The sequence below is a fragment of the Rutilus rutilus genome (assembly GCF_951802725.1).
Source record: "Rutilus rutilus genome assembly, chromosome: 3".
Taxonomy (NCBI): domain Eukaryota; kingdom Metazoa; phylum Chordata; class Actinopteri; order Cypriniformes; family Leuciscidae; genus Rutilus; species Rutilus rutilus.
The window spans coordinates 54,290,452-54,312,612 of NC_140211.1; the positions used below are offsets into that span (position 1 = coordinate 54,290,452).

The 22,161-nt window shown below is 37.9% G+C and overlaps 1 protein-coding gene across 1 annotated transcript; it reads left to right on the top strand.

Moving 5' to 3' along the window:
• Positions 1 to 355: 355 nt before the first annotated feature.
• Positions 356 to 20,832, top strand: ctr9 (CTR9 homolog, Paf1/RNA polymerase II complex component). The gene is made up of 23 exons (XM_084403996.1): positions 356 to 547; positions 1,997 to 2,095; positions 2,175 to 2,414; positions 2,517 to 2,634; positions 3,817 to 3,906; positions 4,793 to 5,049; positions 5,127 to 5,234; positions 6,387 to 6,623; positions 6,702 to 6,791; positions 6,878 to 7,006; positions 9,062 to 9,245; positions 9,330 to 9,418; positions 9,942 to 10,127; positions 10,223 to 10,310; positions 11,492 to 11,640; positions 11,726 to 11,842; positions 13,157 to 13,302; positions 13,386 to 13,457; positions 14,893 to 15,175; positions 15,259 to 15,413; positions 16,548 to 16,629; positions 16,707 to 16,819; positions 20,095 to 20,832. The coding sequence occupies exons 1-23, from the start codon at positions 503 to 505 to the stop codon at positions 20,501 to 20,503; spliced, it is 3,486 nt and encodes a 1,161-aa protein (XP_084260122.1). The 5' UTR covers positions 356 to 502; the 3' UTR covers positions 20,504 to 20,832.
• Positions 20,833 to 22,161: the final 1,329 nt, after the last annotated feature.

Genomic DNA, 22,161 nt, shown 5'->3' on the forward strand with positions numbered 1-22,161 from the left:
TTATTTATTTATCTATATAATATTATATAATAATTTAAGATGTAATTATATTATTATCACATCGCTGTATATTTGTTATTAGTATTATTATCATTATTATTATTATCTGTGTAGCATGCTATACTCAACTCAACTATTTTAAAAACTATTTTGAACAGCATTTACTTCCTTAACTTTGACTTTAATAATTTTTCACAGAGCAGGATGACAAAAAAAAGAAAAGAAAAAGAACTAGTAAAGACAGAAAAGTCACTAAAATGTTCAGTTTTTGTCGATTTAAAGATGGACGAGTCGAGCGCATGTATGAGGACTTTCTGAGGACTTTTAATTTGAAGCGTCTGACCGCTAACCCGGAAGTGTAGTGCATTTTGTTGTTCAGGTTCAGTTGGTGTGTGTGTGTGTGTGTGTGAGAGAGGTTGCTGTTGCATCTCTGATCACTGTTGGATACGAACAAGTACAAACCGAAACCTGCAATATTGGGTTTTAGACTCGAGTCGCAACTATGTCTCGGGGGTCTATTGAAATCCCTCTGCGGGACACAGATGAGGTTTGGACTCGTTTTATTACTGTGTGGTGCTGAGTGTATTTATATTACAGATCTATGAATAGCTATCATCTGCTAACATGCTATCATTTACGCGCTTTTGATAAGTTTACATAAATTAACAAAGGCGAATGACAGAAGTACTTCCGCGAGACTTGGGCTACTCAGTCATAATTATGCAATACTTATGCAATGATGTAAAATACTTTAGTTTATGGTTCTGCCAACAAACATTATCCAATCATATTTTAAGCCTTTACTATTGAAGTTTATGTCTATATGATATATTTTGTGCTATTTAATTTGTATTTATTTAGAACTAAGCAATATATATATATATATATATATATATATATATATATATATATATATATATATATATATATAGTACATATAATATAATCAAATATGCCAGGGGTATTTACAATAACAACAACAACATTTGTAATTGTACAACTGAACAACATAGTTCGTAAGTTGTTATGTTTATACACTGTTTCCAAATGCGTTTTAATGTAAAATTTAAAATCGTTCAAACATTGACATTTTTTTCCATTCCATTTGACTATAATAACGCACAATTATAATAATTAAATCAAATATAAATACTAGATTTACAATCTACATTACAATCTTCACTTCTTTTTGTAAATAAATGTTTTAATTCTCTCTAAAAAATTGTTCAATAGTAATAAGTAAGTGACTAATAGGCATTTTTACAAAAAAAATAATATATATTTATTATATTTTTATATGATCATTTAAGATAATAATTATATTATTGTCATATCATTGTATATTTGTCATCATTATTATTATTAATTTGTCATGCCGTGTAACATGTCTCAGGGGAATTTTTTTTTAACCAAAAACCATGATATTATTATATCATTTTTATTTATTTATTATTGTATTAGTTATTGCAGATATTTGAGCTCTATTGTCCGTTTCAGCCAAACTCACTGGTGGAATTTGATCCTATTTTCCCCAGTAACGGCTCGCACATAGGGATGCACTGAAATGAACATTTTGGCCGATACTGATAATTCTCTATATTTGAAAGCCAATAACCGATATATTGGCTGATAAATCCAAATTTTTATATCATTTTTGAGAGCCTGATTACAAAAACAAAAGTCTCACCATTAAAAGCAATGCCCTAAGCACACAATAATAATGTTCTCATTATAATTTTAAGTAGCTTATATGACGGACTCGTGCTGCACATGTTGCACTTAACTGTATTTTTCTTTTTTGAAATGATTTCAATCATATTTCAAGCAATTCAAAACCATTATGGCGAACAGTGCGCATCTGAAGGAAATAATCCAATATTTATCGGCTCTAATATATCGGCCAAATTTTCTTATCAGGCCGATAACATTAAAAATGAACGGCTGATGCCGATATGGTGGCCGATATATGAGTTCATATTTGTTTTTTCTTTCTCAGGTCATCGAGCTTGACTTCGACCAGCTTCCAGAAGGAGATGAAGTCATCAGTATCCTCAAACAGGAGCACACACAGCTCCACATATGGATTGCACTCGCTGTAAGTGACAAGCTTGTGTATGATGACTTCATTAGGGTTTTCTGGTGCGCAGAAGTCTCACGACTATTGCTTTTTTCAGTTGGAGTACTACAAACAAGGCAAGACGGAGGATTTTGTCAAGCTTCTGGAGGCGGCGCGCATTGATGGAAACCTCGATTACAGAGACCACGAGAAGGACCAGATGACGTGTTTGGACACACTCGCTGCTTATTATGTCCAACAGGCTCGAAAGGAGAAGAACAAGGATGCGAAGAAGGACCTCATCAACCAGTCCACTCTTCTGTACACCATGGCAGACAAGATCATCATGTACGATCAGGTAAATCAGGGTTCCAGTGTTCATAGTCATCTTGTAGAAATCGCTGTTATTTTTTTATTACTGTAAGGACGTTTAGCCTTATGATATTTCTCATTTCCACAGAGCCATCTGCTGGGAAGAGCTTGCTTTTGTCTCCTGGAAGGAGATAAGATGGATCAAGCAGACGCTCAGTTCCAGTTTGTTCTTAACCAGTCGACAAACAACATCCCTGCACTCCTGGGTAAAAGTCACATGATCATTACATACTTTAAAAGTCTGATTTAAAGCCAACATGACATCAAAATCCACCCTGCTTACCTTTAATATTTCTTAATTCCAGTTTGATTTGATTTAACGTTATAAATGATCATTTTAAGAGGTCTTAGATTATATGTTAAATGTGGGGACAATAAAATATGATATTAAACTTTATACTATATGAGCTCATTGAATTAAATAAATGTCAAAAAGTCAAAACACAGTGCTCTTGTAATAATAATTATTAAGTAATTGTGATAATTAAGATTTTTTGTAATGTATTTGAAAGAAGTCTCTTCTGCTCACCAAGGCTGCATTTTTTTAAATCAAAAATACAGTAAAAACAGTAATATTGTGAAATATCATTACAACTTAAAACAGAGACCTTAAGAAACATTTCTGCTTATTAATATTGAAAACATTTGGGCTGCTTAATGTGATTCATTTTTCTGGATACTTTGATGAATAGAAAGTTCAAAAGAAAGCCATTTATTTGAAATATATATTTTTTTGTAACATAAATGTCTTTACTGTCCCTTTTGATGAATTTGATGCAGCTTCGCTGAATAAAACTATCTTTTTATTTAATTAAATTTTTTTACTTACCCTAAAGTTTTAAATGAGGGTTTCCACAAAACTCTTACACAGCAAAAACTCTTTTAAACACTGATAATTATAAGAAATCAAATCAACATATTAGAATGATTTCTGAAGGATCATGTGACACTGAAGACTGGAGTAATGATGCTGAAAATACAGCTTTGCTTCACATTTCAAAATATATTAAAATGGAGAATAGTTATGTTAAATTGTAATACTATTTCACAATATTACAGTTTTTACTGTACTTTTGATTAAATATATGCAGTTTTGGTGAGAATAAGAGACCCAAACTTTTGACCGATAGTGTACATGATTTATTTTGAGATATTTTTAGGTTTGTTTTGTACAGATATACTGTATTAATTTGATTTGTGAAGGTCTTAAAACGTATGATATCCTGTAATACATGTTCCTGGTCTTTATGTGCAGTTATCAGTCCACATTAGTCACATTATTATGTAAGCGTAATAGGGAAGTTAAATTGGATGTGAATGCTGTTTCATGGTTATTGATAGATATTGTCTTGTTATGAATGATCATTTATGTTTATGTCCTTCAACAGGTAAGGCGTGTATCTCCTTCAACAAAAAGGATTACAGGGGAGCTCTAGCCTACTACAAGAAAGCTCTTCGCACTAACCCTGGCTGTCCAGGTGAGTCAGTAGCATGATCATGTTCTGTGATGCTAGCCAATGTGAGGAGACATAAGCTTAAAGGGTTATTTCACCCAAAAATGAAAATTCTGTCAGTGATCACTCTCCCTCATGTTGTTCCAACCCCGTAAGCCTTTTGTTCATCTTCGAAACACAAATTAAGATATTTTTGATGAAATCTGAGAGCTGGATCACTCCTCCATAGGCTTCTCTGTAATTGAAACTTGCCGGCCCAGAAAGATAGTAAAGACAATGTTTAAAATAGTCCAAGTGGTAGACTACAGTGGCTCAACCTTAAGTTTATCAAGCGACGAGAATACTTTTTGTGTGGGAAAAACAAACAAAAATAACGACTTTATTCAACTCTTCATTTTCTTCTGAGTGAGTTCACGTAGTGTAACAGCGCAGCGCTTCTGGGTTGTACGTCAGAACGTAGGCTCACTATCGGCCAGCATCACACACATGACCAGCATCAGCCAATAGTGAGCCTACGTCCTATGGTTGAGCCGGTGTAGTCACTTGGACTGTTTTAAACATTGTCTTTACAAACTTTCTGGGCCGGCAAGGTTCGATCCTATAGAAGCCTATGGAGTGAGACTGCTCTCAGATTTAATCAAAAATATCTTAATTTGTGTTCCGAAGATGAATGAAAGTCTTTCGGGGTTGGAATAACATGAGGGTAAGTAATTACTGACAGAATTTTCATTTTTGGGTGAACTAACCCTATAACTATTCAAATAATTTTTATTTTTGACAGCTCTATTAGCGACCGCACTATCGTATGTTTGTTTAAAAGTCTGTGTTCCAAAGTGCCGGTCAACGGGTTGACCTTTTATCTGGTCAAGACTGACAGAGAGCTCATTTGTGTGTGATTGTCTTATTGCAGCTGAGGTGAGACTAGGCATGGGCCACTGCTTTGTCAAGCTCAGCAAACTAGAGAAAGCTCGCTTGGCTTTTGGGCGAGCTCTGGAGCTCAACTCCAAATGTGTGGGAGCATTGGTGGGTTTGGCTGTGCTGGAGCTCAACAATAAAGAGGCCGACTCCATCAAGAACGGCGTGCAGCTGCTTTCCAGAGCCTACACCATTGACCCCAGCAACCCTATGGTGCTCAATCACCTCGCCAATCATTTCTTCTTCAAAAAGGTAAAGCTAGGTCCCTCTTGAGATCTACAGTGTAGGAGTGGAGATCTTGTACTTTATATGTTCTTTGTGGTTTTCAGGACTACAGCAAAGTGCAGCATCTGGCTCTTCATGCGTTTCACAACACAGAGGTGGAGGCTATGCAAGCTGAGAGCTGCTATCAGTTAGCTCGCTCCTTCCATGTCCAGGTAAGAAAGGGACTTATTTCATTTGAGAAATTGTAAATAACCAGTATGGGTATATATTTCGTATATGAAATATAACTAGTGGTCGACCGATATTGGTTTTTTGATGGCCGATATCTTAGAGAGCAGGGCAAAACAAATCTTTAAAATAAACATGCTGATACTTTAGATGGCAACTTCTTGAATCTGCAATCCTATTACAGTATTTTTCACAAATAAAGTAATTGTTAAAAAATATATGAATATGTTAATAAAAAGGAAGTAAACACTAACAGGGCACTCAGTAATCTGGTAATTTTGTGCAGACTGGTAATCATATTTTTTCAAATAAAGACAAGGTAAGGCTAATTTTACATACAGCGCTGTCAAAATAAAAGTCCCGCTTCCAACACATTGGCCAATCAGAAAAACTGATCGGCCGATGCCGAGATTTAAAAAATGGCGAATATTGCCCGATGTATCGGCCTTGGCGATATATCAGTCGACCACTAAATACAACGCATATTTTGAATTTGACTTTTTTTTTATTATAGTTTTAGTAATTTTGTTAATTGCTTTTGTTGATTTTATAAGGGTTTTATAGCTTTTAATTAATTTTTATCTCAATTGTAGTAATAGCAATACTTAAATTAATATTTGTCAAAGCAACATTTCTATTCAATTTTAATGCTTACATTTTTCATCTAATATTTCTATTTAATCTTATTTTATTTCAGCTCAATTTCAGTTTCCAAAACAGATTTGTAGTAGTTTGTTTTAGTTAACAATAACAACGCTGATGCCAAAAGGATGATCAGGAGTGTTGAGGTCTGGGATCACTTGTATTGAACGGTCATTATTTTGCACTATTAACTAACTGTATATTATCTCACCTATAACATGGCTATATAGCAAATAAATAGGCATGAAACGATAGATAGATAGATAGATAGATAGATAGATAGATAGATAGATAGATAGATAGATAAAGTTTTAGACAAACTTAAGTATCAAGTGTAATATTAATTTAAAATTTACTTTCAAATATTTGAAGACTGATAATGTGGACCGAGGCCAAACATGAATTGACCTGGGCTGCGTTTCCCAAAAGCATCGTAAGCCTAAGTTAATCATAGAGACCATTGGTAATAAACTTACACACATCTTTGCTTTTAGGAGGACTACGACCAAGCCTTCCAGTACTACTATCAGGCCACTCAGTTTGCTTCATCCACTTTTGTACTGCCCTTCTTTGGCCTGGGCCAGATGTATGTGTATCGCAGAGACAAGGAGAACGCTGCGCAGTGCTTTGAAAAGGTCCTGAAGGCGTATCCCAACAATTATGAAACCATGAAAATCCTTGGGTCACTATATGCCACATCGGATGACCAGGAGAAGAGAGACATTGCTAAAGTATGACATTACATATCAAAAACTGAATTACAAAAAAAATGCTTTTCTCAGAGATTATAAGTCTGTTTTTACTTGCAGGAACATCTGAAAAAAGTCACAGTACAATATTCCGATGATGTGGAAGCCTGGATTGAGCTCGCCCAAATTTTGGAACAAACAGACATTCAGGTCACAGTGCTATTTCTATATGCGCCTGTGTTTTGACTCGTGTAACATACACCTCTCTCACTGTGAATCGCCCATCTTTCCTGCAGGGTGCTCTATCCGCATATGGCACTGCCACTCGCATCCTTCAGGAGAAGGTCCAGGCTGATGTTCCCCCTGAGATCCTCAATAATTTGGGGGCTTTACACTTCAGATTGGGAAACCTCGGCGAGGCCAAGGTAAAAATACATTTTTGGCTCAAATTAAAGGTGAAGTATGTTGTGTCTGTGACACTAGTGGCACTTAGCAGAGTTACAAAAATAAAACACATTTTCCAGCAACCTTGCAAACCCCCCTTTCATGTGTCACGCCTCTCCATACTCAAAACATCACAAATAGCTTTTACTGGGTTTGTGAAGACATGTCTCAACAGGTAAAAGTAGGCTACTTTTAATGAACTGTCCAACACATAAAGGGCCCTATCTTACACCCGGCGCAATGCAGTTCCAAGCGCGACGCAAGTGTTTTTTGCTAGTTTCAGTCCGACGCAGTTATCATTTTCACGTCCTGCACCACGTTGTTTAAATAGCAAATGCATTTGCGCCCATTTGGCGCGTTGCTATTTTGAGGCAACAGAAATAGACTGCGTCATTGACCAACTGAAACCTGGTCTGAAGTCAATGGAGCAATATTTTTTTTTTGTTATTTGAAGAGTGCGTTAGTAATGTGCACCTATAGGAGGGTCCACAACACGCGTCTGCTTATTACACACACAGGGACGCACAGCAGCACACAAACATGCCGAATATTTAGAGTAAAAGGATTACAATGTAAAAGATTATTGTTGTTTACATAAAGATATGGTGGAATCCGGCTTGTCCCGTAGATGGTGTGCTTGCGCACTTTTACCTCACGCACGAGCAGATCCGTTTGCGCTCTGGAGATGGCTTCAGTCTTTCCTCTATCAAATTCCGTCATATAAATAGCGAATCCGCCCTTGCGCGAGCGTAACTGGCATTTAAAGGGAATGGGAGATGAGACTCTGATTGGTTTAACGCACGTAAATCCCAAAACACACCCTTTACTCATTATGAGAATAGGGACAACCCTTTTAGACCATGCGCCGGGAGCACCGACCATTTTTCCCCGTCGTTAAACTAGCAAAAGTGGATTCGGACACGCCCTAAGTGAACTTGCGCCCTGCGCTTTAGACCATGTGCTTAGATCGTTAAAATAGGGCCCTAGGAATACTTTTAGCTGTGTTGTACGGGTATAAGAAATCGTTTCCGAACAGTTAAAGTGACAAAAAAATGCATACTCCACATGACATGTTTAATTACACCATCAGGATGCTCAAAATTGGGTGAATGCACGTTTTAAACATCTTATTGTACACGCCGTTCTTGAACTAATGCTAACCAACTATAGCTCGCACATCCGCACGCAGAATCATTAGCGTCAACAATCATTGTCAACACTGTTCTGTGATTTATCAATAGAATAGCTTAGAAACTGAAAGGTTCGAGCATATATTTCTTAGTAACTAAAACCCACAGCTTCACTATTAGTAGAGAGACGCTGCCAGGAAGAACGAATTCACACGCAATCGCTCTCTCAATAATGCATTCATATAAATGTAATCTTTACGGTGCTACTTCCTGTATCTGATTTAGAATGAGCAGAAATCTGTTTCTGTCTACACTGGGCACATCAAAGTAAACATTATGAACTGTACAATTGTCTTTCTGAACGGGTGCATGATGATGATGTATGGTATTGAAGTGTCCATTGTAGCACGTTGTATCTCAATGCCCTGTTCACTTTGACCCGTCTGATCTTTGAAGGTCGAATTTTGTCTTGCATTCCTTTAACCGAAGCTAAAAAAAATTCCCATGTAACTCATCAGTCATGGTCCCTCATTAGCTAAACGCCCTCTGGCTCCGCCTGCTACAGTAGCCACGCCTCCAAACTCTTGCTATAGGTTGAGCTGGAAAGAGATTGTCCGCTCAGATCTGTCAATCTCAATGTTTTGATGGTGCCTGAGAGATAAACCTATAAATAGCATACTAATAGTAGTCAATGAACAATAAACTGAATTGAGGGAATGTATTTAACATCCTACGTACTTACCTTTAAATGAATGTTCTGGTTCTGCTGATAAATACCTCCGCAGTTACATTTGACTTGGAAATTATTGGAATGGAATGTCTTGGACAATTTGGTTGTGGAAAAAAAGCATCAGGAATGCGTTAAATAAGTCAATCACACCTCTCACACTCTCAATTTCTTTGTAGAAATACTTCCTGGCTTCTTTGGAGAGGGCGAAAGCTGAGGGCGAGCATGATGAGCACTACTACAACGCCATCTCTGTCACAACCTCCTATAACCTGGCCAGACTCTATGAAGCCATGTGCGAGTTTCACGAGGCTGAGAAACTCTACAAGAACATCTTGAGAGAGCATCCCAACTATGTGGACTGTATGCATCATCACAGAGTGTTGATTTTGTGTGGCTTTTGTCAGGAAACATTCCGCTCATTTGTCTTATTTGATTTTGTAACAGGTTACTTGCGTCTTGGAGCGATGGCACGTGACAAGGGAAATTTCTACGAAGCTTCTGACTGGTTTAAAGAAGCCCTTCAGATCAATCAGGTAGATAGTTCTTGCTCGCCATACATATGCCTACATATATCGTCATTCTTCTGGATCTGTGTTCATCTGAAAAGGCGAAAAGTTGCAAAAAAGGCCTGCAAGCAACAACAAAAAAGCAAATGTGAGAAAAACCACAGCTGTACTTAGGACCAGCAAACGTTTCAGTCACAACATGACCTTCAGTGCCTAATTACAATGCCAGGTGCAAGAAAAAAATCACATGGTTGCAAACGGCACATTAACGGCACCAAAAATCACATGGAAAAAACAATAATTAAGTCATCTTTCCTGGGAGTTTGAGATGAATTAGTCTAGTGTAACATTTGTATTCTCAGTTGAATATTATATTATTATAACTAATCATTATATATATCATTTATACATCTATATATCATATATATATACATTTATAAGCATTTGCTTTTTTGTTGTCTTTACGCACCTAGACCTTTTGTACTTTTTTAGGCGCTTTTTAGTTTTTGGTGATTTCTTCAGATCTGTATTAATAACATGTGTTTTGTAGGACCACCCTGACGCCTGGTCGCTGATTGGTAACCTGCACTTGGCCAAACAGGAGTGGGGACCCGGCCAGAAGAAGTTTGAACGCATCCTTAAACAGCCCTCAACTCAGAACGACACCTACTCTATGCTGGCGCTGGGAAACGTGTGGCTTCAGACGCTGCATCAGCCCACTAGAGACAGAGAAAAGGTGCCTTGCGTTATTCAGTTGACAAACCATCATGTGTTTCCTGAATTTGTTTTATTTACTCCTTTTTTTTTTTTTCATTTTTTTTTTTTTTACAGGAAAAGCGGCACCAGGATCGAGCTTTGGCGATTTACAAACAAGTTCTGAGGAATGATGCCAAAAATCTATATGCTGCCAATGGAATAGGTGCTTTATCTGCTTTTTAATTGGCCTTGCAAGGCTAGACCCCGTAACTAGCAGTATAAACTTAGGCCGCTTACACCTGGTAATAAAGGATTAGTTCACTTTAAAAAAAATTTTTGCTGATAATTTACTCACCCCGATGTCATCCAAGATATCCATGTCTTTCTTTCTTCAGTCGAAAAGAAATTAAGATTTTTGAGGAAAACATTCTAGGATTTTTCTACACAGAATGGACTTCAATGGCAACCAACTATTCCAATGTTCAAAGAAGGTTCAAATGTCCGTCTCAATGCATCTTCAAAGTCTCGACACGATCCCAGTCGAGAAATAAGGGTCTTATCTAGCGAAACGATCGGTCAAAAAAAAAAAAAAAAAAAAACGTTTTAACCACAAATGCTCGTCTTGTACCATCTCTGAGATGTGCCATGCATTGCGTCATCACGTTGGAAAGGTCACGCGTCACCTATCCAAGTTATTTGTCTGTGTACTCCGGTTCAAAAAGGTAGGGAAGGGTGAAAAATGTCATCTTATTTTCTCCTCCAACTTCAAAATCGTCCGACATCTTTGTTTTAATTTATTTATTTAAAAAAAATGTTTTCATTCGTGACCTTTCCAACGTGATGACGTAATATGTGGCGCATCTCAGAGATGATACAAGATGGGCATTTGTGGTTAAAAAAATTAATATATATTTATATATTTTTTTTTTTAGAAAATGACTGATCGTTTCGCTAGATAAGACTCTTATTTCTCGACTGGGATCGTGTCGAGACTTTGAAGCTGCATTGAGACGGACATTTGAACCTTCTTTGAACATTGGAATAGTCGGTTGCCATTGAAGTCCATTCTGTGTAGAAAAATCCTAGAATGTTTTCCTCAAAAACCTTTATTTCTTTTCGACTGAAGAAAGAAAGACATGGATATCTTGGATGACATCGGGGTGAGTAAATTATCAGCAATACATTTTTTGAAAGTGAACTAATCCTTTAAGATGCGTTTTGGTCGATCAGGTCACAAGTGAACGACGCTAAATACAGGTGTAAACGGGGTCTAAAACAATTTGAGCATTTGAAAATGCATTTGACCGGATTGCTTTCGTGGTGTAGACGTGGTTAAAGTGGACTTGTGTTTACCCATCGCTTTGCTTCAGCTCATCGTGAGCATGTTTCTGCTGTGTGACGCAGGGGCTGTATTGGCACACAAGGGTTATTTCCGAGAGGCACGGGATGTCTTTGCCCAGGTCAGAGAGGCCACAGCAGAGATCAGTGATGTCTGGCTGAATCTCGCACACATCTATGTGGAGCAGAAGCAGTACATCAGTGCTGTGCAGATGGTGAGGGAATAAACTGGTGGAAAACTCCTCTGAACGGGAAGGGTTTCGCTGTGGATCTGTACTCACCGCCTGTTTTTCTCTTCAGTATGAAAACTGCTTGAAGAAATTCTACAAATATCAGAACACAGAGGTGTTGCTGTACCTGGCCCGAGCGCTCTTCAAATGTGGCAAGCTGCAGGAGTGCAAACAGACTCTTCTCAGGGTGGGGAAATCTTCATGCAACTTGGCATTTTCTTTTCTTTACTGCAGGGTTTCCCAAACTGGATTTTATGAAAAGCAAATAATTCAATTATAAAAATGTAAAAAAAAAAAAAAATTCATCAAATATAAAAAAGCTAAAGAAAATTGTTTACCTGCATGTCATGTGACCATTAACCAACTTCAGAGAACTGTGAACATGCCAATTTTGGTGAATTATTGAAATAGTTTAAAAGTTTAAGCGGTTTAGCTAAGAATTTTTTTTGTTTTGGGAATCTCTGCTTTATTACAGTGACTCTAGGTTGTATTTGTCTTGTATTACAAATCAGGCTGCCTCAAATAATTATATGTCAGATAGACTATATTATTAAGCTGAATAAGGTTATGTTGTTATTTAATATGTTGCATAATTCAGTACATAGTATTGAACAATTAATTTGACGTGTTGCATATTAATTGGATAGTTCACCCAAACATAAAAATTTGCCCATGATTTACTCACCCTCAAGTCATCCTAGGTGTATATGACTTTCTTTATTCAGACAAATACAATTGGAGTTATACTAAAGGCTCTTCCAAGCTTTATAATGGCAGTGAATGGCCGTTTCTGTTTTGAAGTCAATCAAAGTGCATCTATCCATGATAAAAGTGCATCTTTGTAACGTGTTAAATATGAATTTAATTTTCTTACACAAACTTATCGAAAAAAAATTATGTCTCATACACCTAGGATGACTTGAGGGTGAGTAGATCATGGGGTAATTTTCATTTTTGGGTGAACTGTCCCTTTAAGTTATCTTTAAATGGAACCAAATTCATTAAAACAATGTACATTTTGAAAAGAAAAACATTTTAAATGTGTTTTTCATCACATTGATGTGAGATTAATGCCCCCAAAATGTTTTATGGCTATTAATATTGTATTAAGTATGAATAATTATTAATAATAATTATAAGAAAATATTTGAATCAATTAGCAGTCCTAATTGGCAAGGCAAGTTTATTTATATAGCATATTTCATACACTATGGCAAATCAAAGTGCTTTTCAGAAAAGAATTAAAATAATCACAAAATAAAAGCAAGGGAAATTAAAACGGTTATAAAAGCAATTAAAAGATACAGTTATAAAATGAATTAAAAGAGTAAAACGATGATACATAGATTTCCCATGGCGATTACTTGGTGTTCTTTCGGCACGCCTAAGAAATCTATTGGACGTCTCCGATGGACCCGATTTTCCCCTAAAATGGGACAGGAGGATCTCGAGGAGCTCTCCTTACATTAATTGTAAACGTTTCTGACTTGTTTTCCTCCAGGCTCGTCATGTGGCTCCCAATGACACTGTGCTGCTGTTTAACGTGGCGCTGGTTCTGCAGAGGTTGGCCACGCTGGTGCTGAAGGATGAGAAGAGTAATCTGAAGGCTGTGTTGAGTGCAGTGAAGGAGCTGGAGTTGGCTCACAGGTGTGTGTGTGTGTGTGTATGTGAACTCCATGACCTCCAGCCTGTGACACACCACTCATAACTCTCTGTTGTTGTTCTCACAGGTACTTCAGCTACCTCAGTAAGGCTGGAGACAAAATGAGGTTTGACCTAGCGCTGGCCGCGAGTGAAGCCAGGTAAAGTTACGATTTTCACAGAATCACAGACTTTTGTTCTGGAAGTTTCGTCTTACTGCACGATTCAGACAAACTCCCCAGAACTGCGGGACAACAAAATCCCAGCCAGTCTGAAAATATGTCATGCTTAATGTTTTTATATAGATATATGTATACATCCATCCATCGTTTGTTTCAGCCATTGTTTGTTCGTTCATTCCTTCCTTCCTTCGATCGTTCGTTCGTTCCATTATTCATTCTTTCCTTCCTTCAATTGCTCATTTCTTTGTTCCTTTCATCATTTGCGTATCTGTTCCTTCCATCCTTCCATTGTTCCTTCCTTTCTTCATCATTTATTTGTTCGTTCTTTCCATCCTTCCTTCCATCCTTTGTTTATCCGTTCATCCCATCCATCCATCCTTTGATTGTCCGTTCCTTCCATCCTTCGTTTGTTCCTTCCTTCCTTCATCATCATTCAGTTCGTTGTTCTTTTCATCCATCCATCTATCCATCCATCGTTTGTTTATTCCTTCCACCCTTTGTTCGTTCCTTCCTTCCATCCTTTGTATATCCGTTCATTCCATCCATCCATCCTTTGATTGTCCGTTCCTTCCATCCATCCTTTGTTTGTTCCTTCCTTCCTTCATCATTAGTTTATTTGTTCTTTTCATCCATCCATCCATCGTTTGTTTATTCCCTCCACCCTTTGTTCGTTCCCTCTGTATGTCCATCCATCCATCCATCCTTCCTTCCTCCTTTCTATCCATCCTTTGTTCGTTCATTCCTTCCATCCATCCATTTTTTGTTCATCCATTCTGTCCGTCCCTTCCTTCCTTCCACTCATTGTGCATTTGTTTTTGTTCCTTCATCCATCCTTTTTTCATTCGTTTGTCCCTTTCATCCTTCCATCCATCGTTTGTTCGTTCCTTCCATCCATCCTTCGTTCGGCCTCCCTTCCATCCATCATCATTCATTTGTTAGTTTCTTGCATCCTTCTATTCATCCATCCTCTTTCGTTTATTCGTTCCTTCCATACTTCCTCCTTTCCTTCCTTCCATCCATCATTGCGCGTTCATTCCTTCCTTCCTTCCATCCATTATGGGTCTTTTGTTCGATCCATTCTTCATTCCTTTCTTTGTTTGTTCTTTCTGGCCTGGTTTCACAGACATGGTTTAGATTAAGCCAGGATTAGGCCTTCAATTAGGACATTTAATTAGCTTTTATAAACGTGCCATATAAAAAAAACATTACTGGTGTGCATCTTGAGACAAAACAGTGGCACTGACATATTTAAAGATCTGTCAATACAAGTTTCTTTCAGTTAAAACAGCTCAAACATGCGTTTTAGTCTGGGACAAGAGTTAAGCCTCATCTGTGAAACTGGGGATCTGTTTTTGTAAATGATGACAGAATCTCCAGCGATCTGATCAGTATAGATGTATGTTTTGTCTCTCAGGCAGTGCTCTGACTTGCTAAGCCAGGCTCAGTACCATGTGGCCCGAGCTCGTAAACAAGATGAGGAGGAGAAGGAGCATCGTGCCAAACAGGAGCTGGAGAGAGACACACTGCGGCAGCAAGTGATGAAAGAACAGGAGGAGAGGAAGAGCAGAGTGGCTGAGGAGCAGAAGAAGCTGCTCGAGCAGAGAGCCCAGTATGTGGAGAAGACCAAGAACCTGCTCACCTTCTCAGAGGGAATGAAGGATTCGGCAAAGGAGAAGAGGAAAGGAGGCAGTGGACGGGTGAGCTTTTCTGGAGAGCTGGGGAACTAGTAATTAAAAACGCAAGGCCGTTATTTACATGTTCATTTTAACTTTTTTTTTAGCGCAAAAAAGGAGGCGATTTTGATGACTTTGTCAATGATGACTCTGATGAAGACCTGCCAATGAAGAAGAAGAAGAAGAAGAAAGTTGGGAGCGGCAGTGAAGTTGAGGATGCAGGAGAGGATGGAGAGAAGAAACCCCGGAAGAAGAGGAGGAGGTAAACATTAATGAGAGCAGATTGTGGTGGAATGCAGTGTTATATATACCTTTATAGTTTGTATTAATATTGTGAATTGGCTTTTATTTTTATACTCTCAGTATAGTTAAAAAGTTAATATTATGTGCTTTTGTCATTTTTATTAGTTTTTTTTATATCAATGTAGGTTTAATTTATTTTTTATTTCAGTTATAGTTTTAGTTCATCATTAGTTTTGATTTATTTCATTTCTAGTAAGTAGTTTTAGTGCTTGAACTTAAACTAAACAAAAATTAGAAATGCTGCCTTGGCAACTAATTGACTAAATCTAATTTTATTATTATTATTATAATAATTTTTTTAGTTAATGATGATAACCCAGGTGGAACATAAAGGGCGAGTTTTTGGTTTGCTCACAACTTCAATTCAGAGAAAATATTTTTTTTAACAACGGTGGACACATTTACCCTGGCTAATCAAAGTTTCATGGGCAAAATCCAGTAATTTCAATAGGAATCCATATGATCAAGAGTTTTACATAAGGGTGAAAAAGTGCAATAAATATGACCTAGCTCAGAAACTTTCTTAAATCCTTAACTCTAGGTTTTGACCTTAGTTTGATTTATGTAACTGAATGATTATACATTTACCCCCGGTTTCACAGACAAGGCTTAAGTCTAGTCCTAGACTAAAATGTAAATCTGAGCTATTTCAACTGAAAGAAACTTGCACTGACTGATCTTAAAACATGTCAGTGCGTTTGCTTTGTCTTAAGATTCACACCAGTAATGCTTTTTTCTAAGGCATGTTTATAAAAATTACTTAAATGTCCTAATTGAGCTATGACCTAATCCTGGCTTAATTTAAGCCCTGTCTGTGAAACCAGGCCATAAATTATAAAATCTTTCTTTTTTTTTTTAGCAATGCTATTCTTTTGCTTTAAAAGGTGCAAAATATGATTGTGTTGAACTTGTATTTGTTAGTTTTTTTGTCATCTAATTGGATAGTTATAAATTTTATAATAAATCAAATATTTTTTAATGATGTTAATAATATTAATAATGATATATTTTCTGATCCCTAGTTATTGTAGTTAAACCCGACTCAAGCTGGGCTAGGTTGAGTTTCAGTGTGTTTGTCTTGTTGCCTCCACAGACCAGCTGGTTCAGATGAAGACGAAGGAAGCTCAAGGCCTAAAAAGCAGCGCAAACCCAGAGAGCGCAAGAGGGCCGAGAAGGTACAGATGCTCCGGGTAATGTGCAAGTGTTCCTGGATGTAGAGATTTACATCTAATTGCATTTTTCTTTTTTTAAGTCCAAGCCAGAGCGCATGCCGCCGTCTCTTAAAGGGAAGATCAAGTCCAAGGCCATCATTTCATCCTCCGATTCCTCCTCCGATGAGGATGGCCTGAAAATAGCAGAAGACAGGTAAGAGACGGTCACTTGAGAAATCCACCCTGTATATTTCCTCCATGCATGCGTTTCATTTTTATATGAGCCTGTTAACTGTCATGCATAGATCTGAACTTAAATGCTTGCATTAATTAGAGCTTCACGATTAATCGTTAAAATCCCGCTGACCCAGAGAGAGCAGTTGTCATGTATAGGCATTAAACAGCTTCACAATCACACATCTTTTCAACATCAGTATCAGTATTTCTGTTACAAATATTCATACAGGGTTTCCGCGGGGTCTTATAAAGTAAAAAATTCTGAACTTTAAATTTAAGGCCTTAAAAAGTCTTAAAAACGGCCAAATTTTCATCCTAGGTCTTAAATTTCATTTAGTCAGGTCTAAAAAAAGTCCAAAACTTTATTTGAACTTGTACATGTTAGTAGATAACATGTTGCAAGACACTCTTTTAAAATCTGGCCATCATTTTTAATGGTATTTTAATGTTTACGTAAACAAAAAGTGCATATTGATGCTAATCAATTTGTTATTTGCTGTTTTTCGACATAAAACTTGTTGAATTGACTTCATTCTGTAGTATTAGTACTTTTTGAACAGGATTCTGTGATAACCGTGATCATTTTGGTCACTTTAATCATCTCATCATTTCCTCTCTAGTTATGATTACCTATGATCAACTAAAATCAACAATAATTGTGTTTTTACAGTATAATATGCAAAAGTACAATTTTCTATAAAAAAAATATCTACCTCTCCCTCTATCTCACATCACATCAGATAATCCTAGATAGATAGAAAGATAGATAGATACTCTAATGATCCCGAGGTAACTATCTAACTTGGTTAATGCGTCGTGTAGGTCTTAAATTTCAATCTTTATGGTCTTAAAATGTCTTAAAAAGGTCTTAAATTTGACTTACTGAAACCTGCAGAAACCCTATCATATTATCACAGAAGTTTATAGGTCGGATATAAACACTGATGTCTACAGTAGTGATCAAAATAGAGTAAATCACCCTTTGAAAATAACTTGAGGCTTAAAATAAAGATTTGATTGATTACATCATTACGGTGACAGTAAGTAACTGTTCAAAATTTGATTTCATTGATTCAGTCATTCAAGAAATTCGTTCAAAAAATGCTCAATTATTCAGTAATAAAATAAGTGGAGTCATTGAATCATTCATTCAAAACTATTTAAAAAAAAAAAAAGTAATTCAGATTAATTAAACATTTTATATAAACTGCAGCAATTAACATTTTGTCAGAACCTTTAGTAAATTGCGTTATTTTATTCAGTTGTCTGTTCATCATCTGGGGAGAATCGTGATCTCTTTGAAACAAAAAAAATCGTGATTCTCGATTTATCCAGAATCGTGCAGCTCTAGTTGTAATTCATGAATGCTTTGGAATACCGACCTAATGTTGGTCTCTCTCTCTCTCTCTCTCTCTCTCTCTCTCTCTCTCTCTCTATTTTTAAGACATATTATAAATATGAAGGAAAAACAAAACCATAAACTTGGTTATTTATCTGACAAAATTATGTGGCAAAAAATGCAAACTACTAGCCTGTTCCTACCAGACTCTCGTACATTTCATTTGTACAGAGAGTCTGGCCACTCCCCATTGACAAGAGTTAACTTCCTTGAAGACAGGGGACTCTGTTGAAGTTTATTAGATCTGCCCAGAGCCACTCTGGATCTGCCATAACCAATCGCTAACCTTTGGTCGTGACATAACCCTACAACTCAAACTAGCGCACGACCTCGACGTCATCGTTCTCAGCCACTCCCTCTGTTCGCTGATTGGAGCGGTAAAAATTGGCCGAAGAAAACCCGCGGATATACCGCAAACCCAGCCGACGTACTGAAGGAAAATGAAAATTGAGCGGAAGTACGTAGGAGGGCGGAGCCAGGCTAGCAAACTACAGCTAAAAAATGCATAGAAAAAAAGCTCACAGGAAAAAAGCGTACATTGACTACAACATAATCAGTTATTAAAGGGATACTTCACCTCTGGAAAGATGAATGTGTATTTAAAATGGGTCATTTATTAAAATTATTTTTGAATTTGGAGCTTTCTAGACTGAGAAAAGCCAGAAAATGTATTTTTGGCTTATGTGGATAAAAGACAACAACTCCCAGAATGCACTTGCTTCGCTGCTCTACGAGGCCACTCCCAAGCCACGCCTACCGGTAAGAGCGCGCAGCAGTTAAACAACAAGGCTTCGCAGCTACTAGTGAGTCTCCGTGACGACTCAAGTCTGCCCGGGATTTCGAGATCGCCCAAAATGTCCGGGATTCGGCTTTTGCGTTCTACAGTCGCCATTCATTATGTTTACTGTGGCGAGCAGGACGAGGCTGAGGGCCGCGGGAGAACGGCGCGAGGCCGGTGGCGTGATTACTGAGACGCGCCGGTCTCGTATCTCTCACGGAGGAGCGGGAATTTTCTTAGCAATGTTAAAACGCACATCAACCGATCACTTATTTAGCGTTCATGTAAACACTACATTCAGATTCACCAATCGGAATGAATTCAGTTAGATTGAAACAAAAGGTGTGCATGTAAACAATGAATGGCAACCGCAGAAAGCAAAAGCCGAATCCCGGACGTTTTGGACGATATCGACGGCCGGACATGTCCGGGAAAAAGAGGATGGTAACCCCTACTACTCAGCTTTCTCCACAGAACAAGAGCCTGCTAGCTTAGCTTCCAAAGAAAGATGGCTGACACTGTTTGTACATTCTGTGAGTGAGATCCCACCCTCTGTGGGCGGGTTGAAAACATGCGGGACAGCTCCTCCTACTGGCTGTAGTCTCTCGCCTCTGGCCAAAAAATCCTCAGATGACGCAAAATGACAATTTTTGCGTCATCGGAGGATTTTTCCCAGAAAAAAAATACATCAATCTCTCGGGATATGAGGGGGGAAAGCACGGTAATTCGGAAATACTACAGGTTTTCTTCTACTAATACAAAGCTTAATGCTAAATCCTGAAGTATTTCATTGGTTCTCTCTTGTTTTTGCATGTTTTCATCATTTCTTTGTATAACAGCCTGGTCAAAATGACGTCCGCACAATTTGGCATGTTCCATTGCGTTGCACGCGCATATTGCAAAATGAGTTGTCCACAATACTTAAAAAACACATGCAAACGTCACGGGAGCGTAACCGCGATAGACACGATAGTCCAAAATCTACACCGGTATCTCCCACCCCCTATCTCGTTCCTTCAGTTTCAGCGCTACTTGAAGTTTATTCATTTCCTAATGTTGTGGATTTTATGTCCAGGAACACCAGGCACAGCGGCTCGGGTTCAGACGATGACGAAAGCCACAGGAAACGCATCGTTTCTGACAGCGATTCCAACGAGGAGCGGAACCGATCCGGCAGCGAGGCCGGCAGCCCCCAGCGCTCCGCGAACTCAGACGAGGACGAGTCCGGCAGCGATCGTCCGGTGAAGAGGAGGAGACCGCAGCAGCAATCCGACTCCGAGCAGTCGGACAACGAGAGCAAAAAGAGCCGCTCCGAAGGCTCTGATGACGAATCCCCGGCCGGGTCCCCGGCTGGGTCTCCGGCCGGATCTCCGGCCCCGGCGTCAGAGAACGAGGGCTCTCCGCAGAGGTCCGAGAACGAATCTGAGCCCGAGGGGTCCAACAATGAAGCCTCCAACAGAGGGTCTGATGACGACAGTGACTGAGATGACTGAGCGTTCGGTCGGTTGGGAAAAACCAAAAGCCTTTGTTCGTGTAATGTTCGGATCACAGCGTACGGAGTTATGTCATCCAGGATAATGTTTCTCAGATTTTAGGGGGTTTTTTGTATGTTTTTTTTTTTTTTTTTTTATGAGAACATGTTTTCTGTTTAGTCTTTTGAGTAAGAAATGTTCAAACCTCTTTAACAGATGTTTTTGATGAGCATTGCGGCATATATTGTGCTATCTAATCTTAAGGGACAATCACACACTGTGATTCAGAGTTGGTGTACAATATCAAATCCCTTTGAATAAAAAGTATTTTGAAAATGTTTTCTATTTTGTCTTCTTTGGAAGTATTTCAGTTTGTTTAGGTTTTTTATTATTATTCATTTTTAGTTTTTTTTTACATATTCTGAATTTGTACCTAAACCTATTTGCAACAAAAATAGGCAAATTGTGCACACACACACACACACACACACACACACACACACACACACACACACACACACACACACACACACACACACACACACACACACACACAGGTTTCTTTCACTATATTAGTGAGGACATTGCATAGACGATTTTATATTAGTTTAATTATATTTTCTATGACCTCACAGAAACGTGCAAAACACTAGATTTAAATAAAAGCATGTTTTGGCCGACTTATAAGCCTTTTTAACTGGTGAGGACCAGTGAAATGTCCTCGCTATTTGGGTGTCATAATATTTCGCAATAAGTGAATAGCTACAATAAACTACATTAAAAAAAAGTCTAGCATTTGTCGTCGAGTCATAGCCAACACTGTCTTAAATAGCCTGTGTGAGATTTTGACCAGACACACATAAAGCTACAATAAACTTCATAACCTGTAAGTTGATGAAAACGTAACCAGCGTTAGTGAGGGCCAAATGTCCCTCGTATGAGGAGCCAATGGAGTCACAAGCTCTTTTTAGTACTTTTTATTGGTTAAATATTTGTTAAACCCTCAGACAGAAGTAATGGGTGACCAATAGTGGAATTATGAGAAAAAAAAAAAAATGTTGAAAGGTTCCTGACAGCGACGATATTTAAATTATTCATTGATAAATAATAATAGTTATTTATTCCTCTCTACCTCTCTCTCTCTACCTCTCGCTCTCTCTACCTCTCTCTCTTTACTTCTCGCTCTCTCTCTCGCTCTCTCTCTCTACCTCTCTCTCTCTCTACTTCTCTCGGTCTCTCTCGCTCTCTACCTCTCTCGCTCTCTCTCTACCTCTCTCTCTCTACTTCTCTCTCTCTCTCTACCTCTCTCTCTCTACTTCTCTCTCTCTCTCTCTCTCTCTCTCTCTATATATATGTACATTGTATACATTTTTTTTTTTTAAGTATCTGTAGTGTATTCTGTTTTAAAATGTCATGTATTCCTTTGACGGGATCGCTGTATTTTCAGCATCATTACTCCAGTCTTCAGTGTTACATGATCCTTCAGAAATCATTCTAATATGCTGATTTTGCTTATCAATGTTGAAAACTTCCTTGATAAACAGAAAGTTCAAACGAACATTAATAATGTCTTTACTGTCATTTTTTTTAAACAATTTAATGCATACTTGAATAAAAGCATTATTTCTTTAAAAATAATATTTGAACAGTAGTAGATGCAATTAGTCTGC